Source organism: Gossypium raimondii, chromosome 13 (assembly GCF_025698545.1).
Source record: "Gossypium raimondii isolate GPD5lz chromosome 13, ASM2569854v1, whole genome shotgun sequence".
In the NCBI taxonomy this organism is placed as follows: Eukaryota; Viridiplantae; Streptophyta; class Magnoliopsida; order Malvales; family Malvaceae; genus Gossypium; species Gossypium raimondii.
The window spans coordinates 2,082,767-2,100,515 of record NC_068577.1 but is presented as its reverse complement, the minus strand read 5'-3'; the positions used below and the strand labels follow the sequence as shown (position 1 = coordinate 2,100,515).

General features: G+C 36.3%; 3 protein-coding genes across 4 annotated transcripts; 2 read left to right on the top strand and 1 right to left on the bottom strand.

The window, feature by feature from the left end:
* The first annotated feature begins 1,093 nt into the window (after window positions 1-1,093).
* LOC105784467 (laccase-11) lies at window positions 1,094-7,813 on the top strand. Of its 2 annotated transcripts, none has more exons than XM_012610356.2 (7): window positions 1,094-1,233; window positions 1,317-1,468; window positions 1,558-1,677; window positions 6,230-6,354; window positions 6,442-6,570; window positions 6,676-7,599; window positions 7,683-7,813. In XM_012610356.2, exons 1-7 carry the CDS (start codon window positions 1,123-1,125, stop codon window positions 7,811-7,813), a joined length of 1,692 nt encoding a protein of 563 aa, XP_012465810.1. In that variant the 5' UTR covers window positions 1,094-1,122. The 2 variants fall into 2 exon arrangements, with proteins under 2 accessions (XP_012465810.1, XP_052482812.1); XM_052626852.1 differs by having other exon boundaries at window positions 1,094-1,237; window positions 1,324-1,468.
* A 572-nt stretch (window positions 7,814-8,385) lies between these two features.
* On the bottom strand, window positions 8,386-10,234 carry LOC105781218 (BTB/POZ domain-containing protein At5g03250). Its single transcript, XM_012605767.2, has 2 exons — window positions 9,000-10,234; window positions 8,386-8,907 (listed from the first exon to the last, which is right to left on the bottom strand). The coding sequence occupies exons 1-2, from the start codon at window positions 10,002-10,004 to the stop codon at window positions 8,437-8,439; spliced, it is 1,476 nt and encodes a 491-aa protein (XP_012461221.2). The 5' UTR covers window positions 10,005-10,234; the 3' UTR covers window positions 8,386-8,436.
* Window positions 10,235-14,161: 3,927 nt separating this feature from the next.
* On the top strand, window positions 14,162-17,481 carry LOC105782447 (CASP-like protein 5A1). The gene is made up of 3 exons (XM_012607189.2): window positions 14,162-14,617; window positions 16,193-16,325; window positions 17,090-17,481. The coding sequence occupies exons 1-3, from the start codon at window positions 14,406-14,408 to the stop codon at window positions 17,279-17,281; spliced, it is 537 nt and encodes a 178-aa protein (XP_012462643.1). The 5' UTR covers window positions 14,162-14,405; the 3' UTR covers window positions 17,282-17,481.
* The last annotated feature ends 268 nt before the right edge of the window (window positions 17,482-17,749 follow it).

Here is a 17,749-nt window from a genome sequence, read left to right as displayed (position 1 = left end):
AATGCACCATTCCTATAAATAATTACATAAAGGGCCAATTTCGGTAAATTTTGAAAAAAAGGGTTTTTTTTGGTAATTTGCCCTAGTTTAAAAAAATATATCACATCAATTATATTAATATTTTATTAAACCTTATAAAACACCAATCAATCTCTCATCTTACTTGTAAAGTTCAAAATTTCCGTTAATAATGTATCAAATATTTTCTCTTAAAAACATAGTTTATAATAAAACTATTGATGAAGGTAATATTATGAATTAATTTTAAACAAATGTTAAAATACACGAACTTAGTTAAGTAAGGAAATGTTGCAATAATGCAATTACATAAATACAAATGGGATATTTAAGTAATTATCCACTTCTCACAATTTAATCCCTCATTTTAGGTTAGCAAAAAAATCGAGAAATTAAAATTAATCTATATCAAATTGAAGTATTTGAACCATTTATGTAATAAAAACCAGTGATTATTTGAACCAAAGTAAATTATTATGAATGGTTCAAAAAATTTTACAAAAAAATCGAGCCTAATCTCATTTTATAGATTCTAGTTAAGAGTATATTGTGAGGAAAATTACATTTTTGTACCCAAAATTGGGATTCAAACCCCTTTTGCATCATATTAAATATGCAGTTTAATCCTTGAGGAGGAACCAGCTTAATGGTTATGTTACAAAATCACAGTAACTTCATCATACAACGGCTGGTCGCTATCTATCACCCACCAATCCATCTCTACCGTCCTTAACCTCCAGTAGGCAAAACCAGCAGCCAAGCAATCAAGATTGCAAGGCAAAGCAATAGTTTTTGGTGACTGCTAGGCCTTGCTGTTAAGCATAATCCTTATAATAATAGATTATTAAAATCATGTTAGCTTCTTGGAGATTTCCATATTTGTATTATTTATCCTTTTATGCATATAGTTAACGAACAATACATGGATATCTCAACTTCTTACAATGGTTGCTTCCAAGGTATATGTAAACACTGAACTACCAACACTTTATTATTAACCAACCTTATGTTTCTAACACTATAAGTATCAATGTGATTCTTTCAGTTCCAGCACACACACACAGAGACACAAAAAAAAAAAAAATCATAAGCATTTACAAAAAAATGGCAATGCAGCTTGATAGTTGCTTTGGGTCATTTTTTCTCTGCATTTTCTGCTTTGCTTGGTTTCTGACTTTTCCAGCTGAAGCTGCAGTGAGGAAGTATCAATTTGATGTGGGTGTTCTATTTTTTATTATTATAATTTTCGGAAGGGTTAAGGGCTTTATCTAACTCTTTGTTTGTACTTCTGGGTTCAGATAAGAGTCAAGAATGGAAGCAGGCTTTGCCATGCAAAACCAATTGTCACGGTGAATGGAAGATTTCCAGGACCAACCATTTATGCTCGAGAAGGCGATCGAGTTCTCGTCAAGCTAACCAACTATGCAAAATATAACATTTCCATTCATTGGTATGTCTTTTTACATCCATCTCTAATCAATCTTTATGCACAACATATGGAAATGGTTGAATCAACTTATTGTTTATGTCTATATCCAGGCATGGGTTAAAGCAATTTCGTAATGGTTGGGCTGATGGACCTGCATACATAACACAATGCCCTATCAAGACCGGACATAGTTACACCTACGACTTTAATGTCACAGGACAACGAGGAACATGTTGAGAATAATTCAAAATAATATTGGTGGGATGTTTAGAAAATCTTGGTAGTATCTTGGTAGTTTCAGATTTTCTAGTTTGACTAAATAATTTGTTAGCTATTTTTATCTTAAGTTAGTTTTCATGTAAACCTATAAATATAGGCATTTATTCTTTGTTTTTTACTCATTCAGAATTCATTAATAAGAGAGCAACTTTCCTACATATTATTCTATCTTTCTCACGTTTTATTCTCCAACAATTTTGGCATCGGAGCTAGGTTGGATCCTTTAGGCAATTGAGTGAAAGTGAGGTTTGGGTCCATTAGGGTCTTTGGGAAACACGAGAGAAAAGAGTGAGTGTTTTTGGAATGGCATCAGCTGGTTTTTCTTCCTCTCAACCACTCATATCCATTTTCAATGGTGAGAAATATGAGTGGTGGAGCATCAAGGTGAGGACATTGCTCAAATCGCAAGAGCTATGGGACTTGGTGGAGTACGGGTTCGTTGACATACTTGAACCTGATGAAGAAGAAGATAGGAGGTTGAAAGAAGTCAGGAAAAATGATGCTAAGGCATTGTTCATTATCCAGCAAGCAGTTCATGACTCTATTTTCTCTCGAATTGCAGCAGCAACCACATCGAATGAAGCATGGTCAATCTTGCAGAAAGAATATCAAGGTGATTCAAGAGTCATAGTAGTGAAATTACAATCACTACGACGTGATTTTGAGACCTTAATGATGAAGAATGGTGAATCAATTGCTGATTTTTTGTCACGAACAAGGACAATAGTCGGTCAATTGCGCTCCTATGGTGAGAAAATTTCAGACGAGACAATTGTAGCAAAAGTCTTGCGAAGCTTAACGACAAAATTTGATCATGTTGTGGCTGCTATAGAAGAGTCCAAAGATCTGTCAGTTCTTTCCATTGATGAACTGATGGGATCTCTTCAATCTCATGAGGCGAGAATCAATAGATAGCAGAAAGGAGTGAAGAGAAGAGTGAAGAGAAGGCATTTCAAGTGAAAGGTGACAATAACCGTTCAACAAATAGAGGACGAGGAAGAGGAGGATTTCGTAGAGGTCGTAGCGGTGGCTATGGCAGAAGCAGAGGCAAAGGAAGGTATGATGGACAAAGGCAATCGAATGAGCAAGGTAACACAAAAAATGGCATTCAATGTTACCATTGCAATAGATATGGGCATGTAAAAGCTGATTGTTGGTATAAAGATCAAAAAATGAATTTTGCATCAGAAAGTGAGGAAGAAAACAAGCTTTTTATGGCTTGTATTGATACTAACCATAAGTCAAGTGATTGGTGGTTTGTGGACAGCGGTTGTTCGAATCACATGACGGGTACCAAATCCTTATTCAAGGAGCTCGACGAGTCACAAAAGCTAAAGGTGCAACTTGGAAACAAAAGGGAGATGCAAGTTGAAGGAAAAGGCACTGTGGAAATCTTTAATAGCCATGGAGAAGGAAAAATGTTGGACAATGTTCAGTTTGTTCCTGATTTAGGATACAATTTATTGAGTGTTGGACAACTAATGGCTGGTGGATATGCTGTCGTATTTGATGATGATGCATGTATCATCAAAAACAAAAAATCAGGCAAACGAGTCCATGTCAACATGACACCAAACAAGATGTTTCCGTTGGATGTTTCAAACATGGAGAACTTTGTTCTTGCTGCAAGTACAAAGGATGACTCGAAGCTATGGCATTTGAGGTATGGTCATCTCAATATTAAAGGCCTGAAATTACTGAGTGATAAATGTATGGTTCTTGGACTACCGAAAATTGTCTCTCTTGATTTATGTGAGGGGTGCATTTATGGAAAGCAAACTAGGAAGCCATTTCCTGTTGGAAAAGCATGGAGAGCTCTTGAATGTTTAGAATTAATTCATGCCGATCTATGTGGTCCTATGCAAACCGAGTCCTTGGGTGGAGCCACATTACTTCTTCATTTCTTGATGATTATAGTCGCATGAGTGGGTGTATTTTTGAAAACAAGTCGAAACTTTTGAAAAGTTCCGAAATTCAAGGTTATGGTGGAGAATCAAAGTGGCGCCATATCAAAGTTCTTCGCATGATCGAGGTGGAGAGTTCATGTCCAAAGAGTTTAATATGTTTTGTGAGGACAGTGGCATCCATAGGAGTTAACAATTCCTTACACTCGAAAGCGAGCAGTGTCATTGAGCGGAAGAACCGAACTGTTGTGGAGATGGCAAGAAGCATGTTACAAGCGAAGGACTCTCAAATCGCTTTTGAAGGAAGTCGTGGCAACATCTGTCTATCATGAATCTCTCACCAACAAGGGTCATCATGAACAAAACTCCATATGAAGCTTGGTGTGGTAGGAAACCTAATGTAAGTCATTTAAGAATTTTTGGGTGTGTTGCATACGCTTTATTAAATTCTCATGCTCGTAAAAAGCTTGATGAAAAGTCTGAAAAATGCATTTTCATTGGTTATTGTACTCAATCCAAAGCATATAGATTGTATAACCCTCATAGTGGAAAATTTACAAGTAGAAGAGATGTAGTGTTTGATGAAAATGCAAGCTGGGATATGAGTGTAGAACAGGTACAACAGGAGATTTCTTTTCCCATCAAAGATTCTATAGATAAAAAGGAGGAGCCTGCACCAGCAATATCTACAACACTTGAAGAATCTTCTGACGAGCCAATTCCACTAAGGAGATCAACAAGGGTCAAAAAGCCAAATCCGAAATATGCTGATGACACTTATGCATCCTGCCAATTTGCCCTAGCCGTTTGGATCCTCAAGATTATGAAGAAGTCATGCGATAAGGAAGAATGGAAAAAGGCAATGATGGAGGAGATACAATCCATCGAAAAGAATAGAACTTGGGAGATGGTCGACTTGCCGGAAGATAAAAATGCAATTGGTTTGAAGTGGGTGTTCAAGACAAAATTCGGTGCAGATGGAAGCATCCAAAAGCACAAAGCTCGTCTTGTAGCGAAAGGTTATGCACAGCAATATGGTATTGATTTCGAAGAAACTTTCTCTCCAGTAGCTCGGTTCGAAACGGTGAGGCTTGTTCTAGCAATAGCTGCACAATTGCAATGGCCTGTTTACCAGTTTGATGTCAAATCAGCGTTTCTCAATGGAGATCTACAAGAGGAAGTTTACGTAACACAACCAGAAGGTTTCATAGAGAAGGGAAATGAAACAAAAGTTTACAAGCTGAAAAAGGCGTTGTACGGATTGAAGCAGGCCCCTCGAGCATGGTACAACAAGATCGATGGGTATTTTCAGAAGAAAGGGTACATGAGAAGTGAGAACGAGCCCACCTTGTACGTGAAAAAGGAAGGTAAAAATGATTTCATCATTGTTTGTCTTTACGTTGATGATATCATTTATACTAGTTCCTCTAACTTACTTGTTGATGAATTTAAGTCTCAAATGATGAATGAATTTGAGATGTCCGATATGGGTTTATTGCATTATTTCCTCGGTCTTGAAATTCATCAAGCTGATGATGGAATTTTTATCTCACAAAGGAAATATGCCAAGGATCTTCTCAGTAAATTTAGTATGCTTAATTGCAAGCCTGCAGCTACACCCATGAATATCAATGAAAAATTGCAGCAAGAGGATGGAGAAGAAATGGTAGATGCAAGGAGGTTTAGAAGCTTGGTTGGAGGTTTAATCTATTTGACTCACACTAGACCCGATATTGCATTTCCTGTTGGTGTTATTTCCAGGTTTATGCAGCAACCTTCAAAGGTTCATTATGGAGCAGCAAAACGAGTCTTGCGATACATTGCTGGAACTTCGGAGTATGGCATATGGTACTCAAAAACTTTAGATTTCAGATTGTGTGGGTTCACAGACAGTGATTGGGCAAGTTCTCTAGATGATAGAAGAAGTGTATCAGCATTTGTTTTTACTCTAGGTTCTGGGGTGATCACATGGAGTTCTAAGAAGCAAGCTACAACAAAGATTGTCAACCTCAGAGGTGAATATGTAGCAAAGAATCGCAATGACTTGTCAAGCCATTTGGCTAAGGAGAATGTTAACCGATCTCCAATAAGAGCAGAAATGTGCAACTACCATATTTTGTGACAACAAATCCACTATCTCTATGACAAAGAATCCAACATTTCATAGTAGAACAAAGCACATAGATATTCGTTATCATTTCATTCGAGATTTGGTAGCAAAAGAGGAGATATCTTTGGAATATTGCAACACTGAAGAGCAGCTGGCAGATATGTTAACAAAAGCATTATCAAAAGAGAAGTTTTGCTATTTTAGAAGTTTACTTGGTGTTTGCAACTTTGAATTAAGGGGGAGTGTTGAGAATAATTCAAAATAATATTGGTGGGATGTTTAGAAAATCTTGGTAGTATCTTGGTAGTTTCAGATTTTCTAGTTTGAATAAATAATTTGTTAGCTATTTTTATCTTAAATTAGTTTTCATGTAAGCCTATAAATATAGGCATTTATTCTTTGTTTTTTACTCATTCAGAATTCATTAATAAGAGAGCAACTTTCCTACATATTATTCTATCTTTCTCACGTTTTATTCTCCAACAGAACATTATGGTGGCATGCACATATTTTGTGGCTACGAGCTACGGTCTATGGTGCCATTGTCATTATGCCGAAAGAAGGAACAATGTTTCCATTCCCTAAACCTCATAAAGAAACTGAGATAATCCTAGGTTTGTAATGGGGTTAAAGTCACTAATATTTCAAAGTTCTTTGATATAGAGAAATGGAGTATCTAACAGCCTAAGTTTTATATGCAGGGGAGTGGTGGAATTCAGACGTTGAAACACTTGTAAACCGAGCCAATAAGATGGGGTTGCCACCACCAACGTCTGATGCTCATACGATTAATGGGAAACCAGGGTCTCTCTTTCCATGTTCGTTGAAACGTAAGTTTTAGCTTCATGGTTTAGACCAAAAAGAACAACTTTTAAGAAATGATCATCTTCAAGAATTATGCTAACGTAATGCAATGTGACTTGTTTCAATTTTAGATACCTTCTCGATGGAGGTTGAGGCAGGCAAAACTTACTTGTTACGGATTATCAACGCTGCACTCAATGATGAACTGTTTTTCACGATCGCGGGTCATAACATGACTGTGGTAGAGATTGATGCTGTCTACACCAAGCCCTTCACAACCAGGGTCATCCTAATCGCGCCAGGTCAAACTACCAATGTTCTAATCAAAGCAGATCAATCTCCAAGTCGGTATTTCATGGCAGCCAGGCCTTTCATGGATGCACCGGTTCCCGTGGATAACAAAACTGTTACAGCAATTCTACATTACAAAGACATCCCGAAGACTGTTATTCCATCCATGCCCAAATTGCCTGCACCAAACAACACCAATGTGGCCATGAGCTATAACAAAAGACTTAAAAGCCTAAATACCCCACAATTCCCGGCAAAAGTCCCACTAAAAGTCGACCGCCATCTATTTTACACAATTGGTTTAGGTGCAAACCCGTGTTCAAGTTGTCAAAATGGTACACAACTCACAGCTTCATTGAACAACATTACCTTTGTGATGCCAAAGGTTGGTCTTCTGCAGGCTCATTATTTCAACATCAAAGGAGTATTTAAAACTGACTTCCCCGACCAACCTCCGGTCCCATTTAACTACACTGGTGCTCCACTTACATCAAACCTTGGCACTTCATTAGGAACAAGGCTCAGCAAGGTGGCTTTCAATTCCACCGTTGAGCTGGTATTACAGGATACAAACCTCCTCACGGTGGAGTCACACCCATTCCATCTTCACGGTTTCAATTTTTTCGTTGTCGGAAGTGGTATTGGGAACTTCAATCCCTCCAAAGACCCTGCTAGGTTCAACCTCGTCGATCCCCCGGAGAGAAACACAGTTGGAGTGCCAACCGGAGGATGGACAGCTATAAGATTCAGAGCTGATAATCCAGGTAATTTCTCACATATATGACCCTTTCAATAAATAGTTTTGGAGCTTATCGAACTTACTCAGGCTTTTTGGACTAATTTGCAGGAGTTTGGTTTATGCATTGTCACTTGGAGCTGCATACAATGTGGGGTCTAAAGATGGCCTTTGTGGTCGAGAACGGGAAGTCACCGGAAGAGTCTATTATACCACCACCAATGGATCTTCCACCTTGCTAGAACATTGCAAAAAACGATTATTAATTCTTTCTTGATGAACACATTTTATGTATTTATTTCTTCTTTTCCTCTAAACTAAACTGCTCCCCTTGTGCAGTTCCAGGCTATTCTTTCGGGATCAAAATATCCCATGATCATAATGCCTTATTTGAGATTGTTTTCCCCATTTACGAGATACCGAGTTTCATCAATCAAGCTTTCATACACTGGCTCCATAATAGTCCTTTCATTTTCTCCATTAGATTACTCTGGTTGTCCAATAATCAAGTGACTACAGAAGGGAGAAAAAAAAAAGGATTGAGTGATCCACAAAACTAATGCAAAATTCTTAAAAAGTGTTGGTGCGGGGATAAAATAAACTTATAAAAAGTTAACAAAATTTTTAATGTGTGGATCAATGTCATCTTCTTGAAGACTCTGTTCAGCTCTACGTTTTGCATGGACGGAAACAATTCACTGAAATACGAAAGATGGTAGAAAGAAATTTTGTTGCATTTATATATTGTTCTAACAAAAACAATCAAGATATTGTTGCATTTATATGCCAGAAATTAAACGAAGTTTTTCAATTAGTTGACCTTCAAAGTTTCAGTTGCCACTACCTCAATATTTTCACAAAATTGTTATCTGTTTACAGTTGATGGGGGGATTGCTCTTAGATTCGAAGGCTTCGATCTTTTTGAGCAACAAGATTGTGACTTACTAAATCCTAACCTTCTAGTGAAATTCTTCCAACTTCTCTTATACTTCACCAGCTTCCGGAGCTCCTCTTTCATACCCGAACAATCTTTTTCGAGCTCGGAAACTCGATGCGTCACATCATCCTCCCCATCGGTTGCATGATGAGACCCATCTTTCTTGAGTCCAACGTTTCCACTGGGATTTGCTGAGTTTTCAAGATTGTCAGAGACGAAGAACCATCCAGAAATCGACTTACGAAGTCGTAGTTGTTCGAAGAAGAGTACTTGGACAATTACTCGAAGCGGTAGCCTCTCGTTCTGGGCTGCATGTGTACTAGCATCCAATGAGAGCTTTTGACAGTTCATCAGTCTACATAGTTGCTCTCTCTCGGGATCCGTAATCCATGGATGTGCCTGCAAATGCGAAATATGTAAAACGAATCAGGGACTGGACCCCTTAAGAATTAACAACATTGAAATATAGAAGCCAGGGGAGATAATATTACCTTCAAATACATATCAATGGCATGATAGAGGCCATCATCAAGCGGTCTTGCATAATCCGGGATGCTAGAAGCAAGAGCCTCGAACTTTGGAAGCTTGAAATTAACATCCGGTGCTACTTCAGCTAAAAATCCGTCTATCAGCCTAGCCACCGTTGTCATTGGCGCCATTGAATTGGATTCATTCGTTAATTGCCCCTCCTCAACTATGTTATCCGGAGTTGCTACAGCCGCAGCCTGCTCTTCTAAGAAGAAATGATCAAGTATCCTCTGAACACAGTCTATATCGTAAAGGGTCTCAGAATGACCCATATTTGGTATAAGCAAGTCAACAAGTGAAGCTTGATCCAACTGTGATCCAACCCTCTTCTCCAAAATTTCCCGGCACGATGGACTTGCATGCAGTACCATAGCCGTACGAAGGAGTCTAATGAGAAACTTGGTTGATGTGACTCCCTTCTTGTTAGGAATTAACCCCACAATCTCTTCCAAGAGAGCCCTTTGACCGGATTCTGAAGGATTCAGAATATTTGGCCCGGGGTTTGCATCGTCGAAGCTCGATTGTCGATTCATCAAGGGCAGATACCTCCTAGCATAGTATACCACTGATGCAGCAATGCTCTCAGGCCTCATTCCTCTTGATTCAATGGCTAAAATCAGTCTTCTATATAGTGGTAAACTAAGGAACGTTACATCTTCGTACCACCAGTTGTCACTCGTAGGTTTCGTCTTGGTCATGGTCGATATTCCGTTCCATAAGCTGGTGGTTTCAGGACTTTGATTGCTCTTGCGTCCCGCCAAAGGCCAGCCAAATAAACTTGGATCTGCACAAGCCTTGGTTGCCAACGAATCAATGCACCTGGACACAATGTGAAGGTCTTCAGCATGTGCCATAACTTCCTCACATGCTTCAAGAGCTCGTATTGAATCCGCCCAATTGCCAAGCACTTCGTTAAGGAAAGACTCTGTTTGCGATATGAGATTCCCTTTTCCATATTCATCGGTCATATGGAGATACTCTGCAGCACAACGAACACTAACTACGTTTTGTGCATTGAGTTCTATCTTAACACCATAGCAAAACTTGGATATAAGCTCAAAAGCTATGGCTCCACCAGGTAAATCATCAAGCCTCAGACTAAAACTTGCTCCATCACCATTAGAACACTCTTCAATAAGCTTCCTTAGTAATCTACTTCTCGAAAGCAATGGAAACTGCAAATTGGTGTCGAGATCGAATCAACTTAGCATCCATTTCAAAGACAAAATATAGATAAAATAACACACCTTATGGAGCTGGAAAGACATTTCACCAATGTTAATGTTAACATCACTAGGAAGTCCAGATGTACAGATCCTGAAAAGAAAATAACCATAATCCAGATCCATGAATCCCAACATTGCGGTAAGTCCGTACGTTCTTACCGTCTCATTGTGCCTTTTAGTTCAATGATTGTTCATAATCCAACACACCATGTTTGAAGCTAAGGCTCTCATTAACAAGACATTCTACTTATAACAAGTCTGACACAGACCAAGATTTGTCTAGGATTTTAGGTCAAATTCAAATTATTTATCATAAAATGTTAAAATCTACAATGCTATCAAGAATACGATTAATGCATGCATAGTACACAACCTTAAAGAATTGCACACCAAAAGTCAACAGTGTTTAATGCAGAAACTTATAAAATAGCAAAAACCCACTTCTTTCTTTTATATATAAAAATGCTTACCAAGAATTACCTTCACGATGAAATGCTTCAGACTTAGAACCCAACCTCAAAATTGCCATTATGGTTTGTAGTTTCTTAAAATGGACAACCTTGAAACCATGAAGAAAAAAACGAGACACAAGAATGAATAAAGAACCATTGTCAACTTGAAAGAAAATAATTAAGGAAAAAAGAAAAATAGTAAGTTGGCGAGTCTAAAGCAAAGACGTGAAGAAATATAAGGAAGTGGTTCCATTTGGCTTCCTTAGGAGTTAGCACTTGACTTTCGTCTCCTTCTTTATCTCGCATTTATTTAAAATCATTCATTTCTATCCATTTTCACTTTCTTATATTTCAACAAGTTAATTCATTTAAACCACTAATTTTTGCTAATTACTTGTATATAAATAATTAATGATAATGCTTAACAATCTTATCAATCGGAATAAATTCTTAATTTTTTATAAAGTAAAAAAATTGTGAAATTAAAGTAGTACTGATTGTTGTAAAACCAAAATAGTAGAGATTGTTCTGTTTTTGTAAAACAAAAGATTGGAGTTAATGATTAAAGAATAATATTTGGTACACTCCATTGTAGTATTTAGACTTTACAAGTAAGTTAAGTGTCTAGAAGTGTTCATGAGCCGGGTTAGGACCAATCAAAATTTTAAGCCTATTTGCTAGGCTCAGGCTCAGATCGGCCCAAAAAATGAATCTAAAATTTTGCTCAGACTTGGTCCGGATATAAGTGCTAAAAGTCGAGCTCGGCCTGCCCGTATTAATTTTTTATATTATTATTTTTATATATATTTTAAAAAAATATAATACATAAAAAATACTAAAACATTAAAATAAATGTTTCCAAACAAATTAAAAGTAAATTAAAAAAATATCTATACTTAAATAACACTAAGATAGGTGCAACTTAACAAGCAAATGCCTCTAAAATAGTAACAAAATTAATAATAAAATAATAGTTATACAATATTCAAATAATAGCAACAAAATAATAGTAACATAATAGTGAAATGTTAGCAAAATAGTGAGAAAAGAACAATAAAATAACAATAAAATAGTAAAAAAGGCAAGAAAATAGTAAAGAAGACTAGGAGTTTTTTCTTTTTTGCATATTTGGGTCGGGCCAGGCTCAAACCAAAAAAGCTTTACTCAAAGCCCAACCCGTTTTCTAAACGGACCTTATTTTTTGTCCAAACCCATTTTTCGAATTTTTATTTTTACTCAAACCCTTCCACTTTTCGAGCGGCCTGACTCATGGACAGGCCTACAAGTGTCCAACAGGAGTACAAAAAGTATTTAAAAAAGAAAAATATAATAATTTTAAGACTATTTGTGAAATAAAAAATACATTAGAAATGTACTAAATACAAACCCAATAATTAAACCATTCAAAATAAAATTAATCCCTCTCACACAAAATTCCAATACCCTTTAACCTTTCAATTTTCAACCCATTAGTGAAGGCTAATGTAATTGTGTATTTTGGGTGGTTGGTTTGAAAATAAGATTAATTTAAATATGAGTTTGATGTGATTCTAAGACCAAGTTTAATGGAAAGCTTCGGTGGACTTATGCAAAAACATTGGAATCAAGTTTAAATTAGTCATGTCCAAGTTGGGTCGAGCTCAACTCCCATGCTAATTCAAATCAATCAAGTTGTGGACGAATTCTTTAAGGGCCCGATTGATTTAATCATGCTAATTTTAAAGGCTATTGAACCTAAGTTCATTTTAATAGGCTTGCATTTTTAATTTAATTCCACATATTCTTATCATGCATGTTTTTATATGTATTTTGTGTTTCCTAAGTTTATAATTATCTTTAGCATGTGTGCATGTGTAAATTATCACATGGTGTCTAGTTTGTGACATTTTATATGTTTTAGTTGTGTGCATGTGTTTGTGTCCATCACATATACATAACTTGAATTTCATGCGTATGGGATCAAGGATCAAGTGTCTAATTCTTTAGTTCTTTGTCTTAGTCGAATTTTGGAATGAATGACAAAGTTTGATGGCTATTTATATTTGTTGTAAGTGTCTGATTGATAATATCCCAAGATTGACCATTTATTTTCCAAATACATGCACAAGGAGAGCTTCTAGAATGTTCAAGATTCAGCCATTATGAAGATACATGAGACTGTTCGTATGAGAGGGTCAAGTTCATGCCTTCATGCATTCCTTAATGAGGAAGAGTTCATGAACAAACAAGGGAAATGTGCCTCGTTAAATCGGCCATTGAACCAGCACATACATTAACCAAAATAGGGGAAGAATTTAAGAGATTTATGTTGTCCATTCATGTATTCAAGGCACATTAAAGCTTCAATTTAAGTGATGCATGAGCCATGCAAAATCCATTCGGCCAAGGGGGGATTTTTGGGAATTAAAGGGCTGCACCTACATTGAATTGGACGAATACTTCCCAAACTAAGCATGCATGAATGCCCAAGTGAAGAGACACTACATTTATTCGGCCAAAACATGCACCAAACATCAAGCATGAAGCGAATTTAATTCCTAGTGTGTGAACATATTGATGTCAAATGTGAACAAGTTTATGTTTGTGTGTGAACGTTTTATGTGATAGTATGAACATCATTCTGCCGAATTTGAGTAGTCATTCTAGGAATCTATAAATAGCTTTGTAAAAGGATATTTGGGTGGCACCATTTTTTAATATAAAACAATTTTGTGAGAATTTTCTCTTCAAGGTTCTTAAGTGACTTTACCGAACTTATTAAACTTTTTGAGTTTGTAGCGTTCACTGTTTTGACTTATCACTTTGTTTACTACCCTGAAGTGTGGCGTCTTCATTATACCAAGGTTTTAGCATTTGTCAAATTTACACGGGTCGAGTTTGATTATAACTCCGGTTTCATAAAATATTCAAGTGCTACAGGTCACGATTTTCATTAACCTTTAAACCTATTCAAGACAATCCTTCAAAATAAGCAATTTTCCGAATTATACTAAAGTCTCAAAAAATCGCATCAGAGTTAGTATTTGGTACATTAGTAGTGTACTTTATTTATTTCATAAATAGCTTTAAGACACTTGTCAACCACTTCACTTTGTATGTAAAGTTTAAAAACTCTACTACCAGTACATTTAATATTATTCCTTTTAATAATAACATTGTTAAAATATAATATTATTTAGTATATTAAAATTATCTGAAGTTATAAAATTTAGTTTATTCTTTTAAAAATTATAAAGATATAAACTATTTAACTGGTGAAATTACATTTTTATTATTATAAAAATTAAATTTTTACCCGTAAAAACAATTTTCCCAATGGACGTTGATTGTAAAGTTGGAGTTGATAACCAGTGGTGACTATTTCCAAGTTGCAGGCCAGAAGTAAGACAATGAATGCCGGTTTAATGATTTCATGATCAGGTCCGTAAACGAAACACTAGGCCCACTCTTCACCAAACTAACGGCTCAGATTCAACACCGTACAATCCCCCATTGACTTTTATGAGTAAAGTCAGCTAAAGTGAGAGCTTAGTTAGCACAGTTGGTTCGTTCGTTCAAGACACGGGGAGCTCAACCCGCATTTCCCCCCCTAAAACTTCCATTTTCACAACACAATGACAAATTAGAGCTTTGCTCCTTCCATTTCATTAAAAATCCTATATTTTCTTTAATTTAAAAAAGGGGAAAAGCAATGAGCGTCAGCCGTCCGGCGGTGCACCCGGTGGAGGCTCCACCGTTGACGGAGGCTGCGGTGCATGGTCCTAGAGTGAGGATGAAGGACGTTCAAGGCATGCCCGGGACTAAAGGTGGCCTTTTTCTTCGTCTTTCTCAGTTCGTTTTCGCCATTATTTCCGTCTCCGTAATGGCCACCACCAGTGATTTCCGCTCCGCCACAGCTTTTAGGTAATTAACCCCATTTCCTTTTAGATTCTAATGTTTCAATCTTTCTCTTTCCTTGGGTTTTCTATTATGTTATATGGAATTTATTTGTGAGCCTTTTTTCTAGCTTGATTTATGTTCTGATCTTTTTCATTGTGAATTCCAGTTTCTACCAATAGAGTGCAAAACTTGAGCTAATGAGAGTGCCTTGATCACCACCAAAGTTTTATAATTATCATTTTATCTTTATACTCAACCAATACTTCCTAATTTTAAGTTAAATTTTTCTATAGAACTCTGATGCTTAGGTTTTGGGTAATTAACCCCCTTTTTTTTCGATTCTAATCTTTCGATCTTTTCCCTTTCTTTGGTTTTTCATTTTATGTTGTATTGAATTTATTAGTGAGGCTTTTTTAGTTTCATTTTGTGTTCTGATCTTTCACATTGTAAATTCCGGTTTCTACCAATAGAGTGTAAACTTGAGCTAACGAAAGTGACATTCAATTTATTTGCTTTGATCATCACCAACCTATTATGATTATAGTTTTAGCTTTATAATCGACTAGAATTCCTTAGTTTTTAAGTTTTTCTATAAAATTCTAATCTTTCAATCTGATATATGGGAAAATTGTTATGTTTATAATGATCTTTGGGTCAACATATGCTACCGGTTCTCTGTACGTAAACGAAGTTTGAGATTGAAAGTTAAAAACTAAATCCTCTTACTTTTCCAATTTAAAAGTTCTAGTCCAATCGTGGACACCAGCAGTATTGCCCTTCAAAATTTGCTTACTGTAAGGTATGCTTATAGAGTTCATAATGATTTGCTTTTGAAGTTGGTATGATTGTATCTTCGATGGTAAATTTTGACAAAAAGTGCCAATAATGTCAGCTGTTGGACTGAGATTTTCAAATGAAAATATTAAGAGCATTGAACTTTTTAAGTACATGAACTAAATCTCAAACTTCATTCAAGTATGGGGACTGATGACATATTTTGACCTGATGTTTGTAACACATTTGAACTAATGTTAAGACTTTGATGATCAGTTTAGTTGTGGATCAAGAATACCCTTACTTTTGGGATTAAATCAAACTGTTATGAGCACATAATAGTATAAGATGTTGAGGTAGAAATTGGCAATTTAGAGCTGAATGTATATCATTTAGGTATTTTCCACAGGCTTCCTTCAAAGAAGTTCCGGATTTTACTTTGATGCTTGGTACTAGTAAAAAGATGCTATAGTTTAGCATTCTTTCTTTTTGCAGGTTAAACGATTATATGTTTGTTTCCCTATAAAACACGGATAGCTTTCGTCTCTTTGGCCATATGAATTCTGGATTTCTGTTTCCATCTGTTAGTTACTTGCTTTCATGGGTGTATATTAAGCTTTGTTTAAAGTGTCTGTTAGGTTAGCGAAAATGTGATAGATTAGTACCATGCCTAAGTTAGTGACAAAACTATGCTGTTTTTTTGGTTTACAATCTGAGATTACGAGATAGTTTCAACGAAACTGTTGTGTCTTTTAGATGAGATGATAATTTCATGATTTTTAGTCTTATTTGTAACATGAATATTTGATGATTCCAATGCATCAGCTACCTTGTTCTTGCTGTTGGCTTGCAAAGTTTGTGGAGCTTGTCTCTTGCATTTGTTGATATATATGCCCTTTTGGTGAAACGGAGCCTGAGGAACTACAAAGCAATCCGCTTGTTCACCATTGGTGATGGGGTAAGAGACTTTTAATCGAGCATACAGGGTCTGCAACAAAACTTATCATTAGATTATTCCCTTTTTTATTGTTTGCCATTTATTCACTGGTTTAACTCTCTTTTCATAAATTTATAAGGCCATCACTTGTTACCTAAAGTTTAGTTTCAGTTTGATGGGAGCTATGATTTGGTTTCATTAACCAATGTTTCCCTTGGGAATCTTTGATTACATTAAGTATGCAAGTCAAATTTATACACCCAAAACCTCTTCGTGTTCTTTAGAGTAAAAGTTATTAAAACTGAAGCTCGACATGATGGTCGCTCTTGCATTTTACCTTTTCTGTTCATACAGATATCTTTTAATAGAGAACAAAGGATCTAAAAATTTTAATCGTTAAAGAAAGAGGCCTTATACTATTAATTTATTAAGCCTCGTTGCTGTATATTTCACTAAGCAATGGTTATTCTGATTTTGCAAATGAAACTTCCATCTATGGGCATAAACATTATCTACTCTGCATTCACGACATAGCTATGTAGAACTGATGATCTGACAGTGTTGATCGCATTTATTGTTCTCAATGCACATGCTACCTATGTTACTCCGATCTCTACTATTCATTTTCCTTGAAGTACCCATGTCCAAAGCTATAGGCTCTCAATGCACATGCTGGTTTGCCATTTTACAATCTTTAGTGGTTTAGCTTTGGGGGTTTTTCTGGGTGGGAATGTTTAGTTAACTTAATTTGCTAGTTGAATAAAACCAGTGATGTCTCGATGCAGATCACGTCGACCCTTACATTCGCTGCAGCTTGTGCATCAGCTGGAATCACAGTTCTGATTGGCAACGATCTCGATAAATGTGCTTTGAACCACTGCACTGGATTCGAGACCGCCACAGCAATGGCATTCATCAGCTGGTTCGCCATATCTCCGTCGTTTCTAATGAATTTCTGGTCACTGGCATCCCATTGATTGTACTTCTTTGTTATAGCATTGTGCAGCCATTTTCAATCTGTTGTATTGTCAATTGCACCAGCAGTGTAAATAGATCAGTTTTGCTAGGGTTCCTAAGCTAATGTTTTTTTCTCCATTTCTAAAGTACCATATTTGGATCTTTGAGGGAAAGCAACCATGAAATTATAAATTACTTGTTTTCCCCCTTTTTCTCTCAACCTAGTATTATTGTCTTATAGGCTCTGATAATATGGTACCTTTTATACATTGGGTGCTCACCTATTTAAAATTAAAATTAGCTCGGGTTCGAATCATTTTTGTATCTCACTCTAATCGACTTTGAATCTAAAATGATTCGAATTTAAAATTGATCCAAATTCAACCTTAAAAACTCGAATTAATTAGGTCAATATTACCTCCAAACCAATGTCATTTGTTTTTGGGTCTAATAGACAAGTCAAAGACTCTTCGATATTTCAACGGCCC

Excerpts from the sequence above, each read along its gene's own strand:
- LOC105784467 (XM_012610356.2), top strand. The coding sequence starts at position 1,123 with ATGGCAATGCAGCTTGATAGTTGCTTTGGGTCATTTTTTCTCTGCATT. Across the intron at positions 1,469-1,557 it reads TATAACATTTCCATTCATTG|GCATGGGTTAAAGCAATTTC; the intron begins GTATGTCTTTTT and ends GTCTATATCCAG. Across the intron at positions 1,678-6,229 it reads GTCACAGGACAACGAGGAAC|ATTATGGTGGCATGCACATA; the intron begins ATGTTGAGAATA and ends CTCCAACAGAAC.
- LOC105781218 (XM_012605767.2), bottom strand. The coding sequence starts at position 10,004 with ATGACCGATGAATATGGAAAAGGGAATCTCATATCGCAAACAGAGTCT. Across the intron at positions 8,908-8,999 it reads CCATTGATATGTATTTGAAG|GCACATCCATGGATTACGGA; the intron begins GTAATATTATCT and ends TCGCATTTGCAG.
- LOC105782447 (XM_012607189.2), top strand. The coding sequence starts at position 14,406 with ATGAGCGTCAGCCGTCCGGCGGTGCACCCGGTGGAGGCTCCACCGTTG. Across the intron at positions 14,618-16,192 it reads CGCTCCGCCACAGCTTTTAG|CTACCTTGTTCTTGCTGTTG; the intron begins GTAATTAACCCC and ends CCAATGCATCAG. Across the intron at positions 16,326-17,089 it reads TGTTCACCATTGGTGATGGG|ATCACGTCGACCCTTACATT; the intron begins GTAAGAGACTTT and ends GTCTCGATGCAG.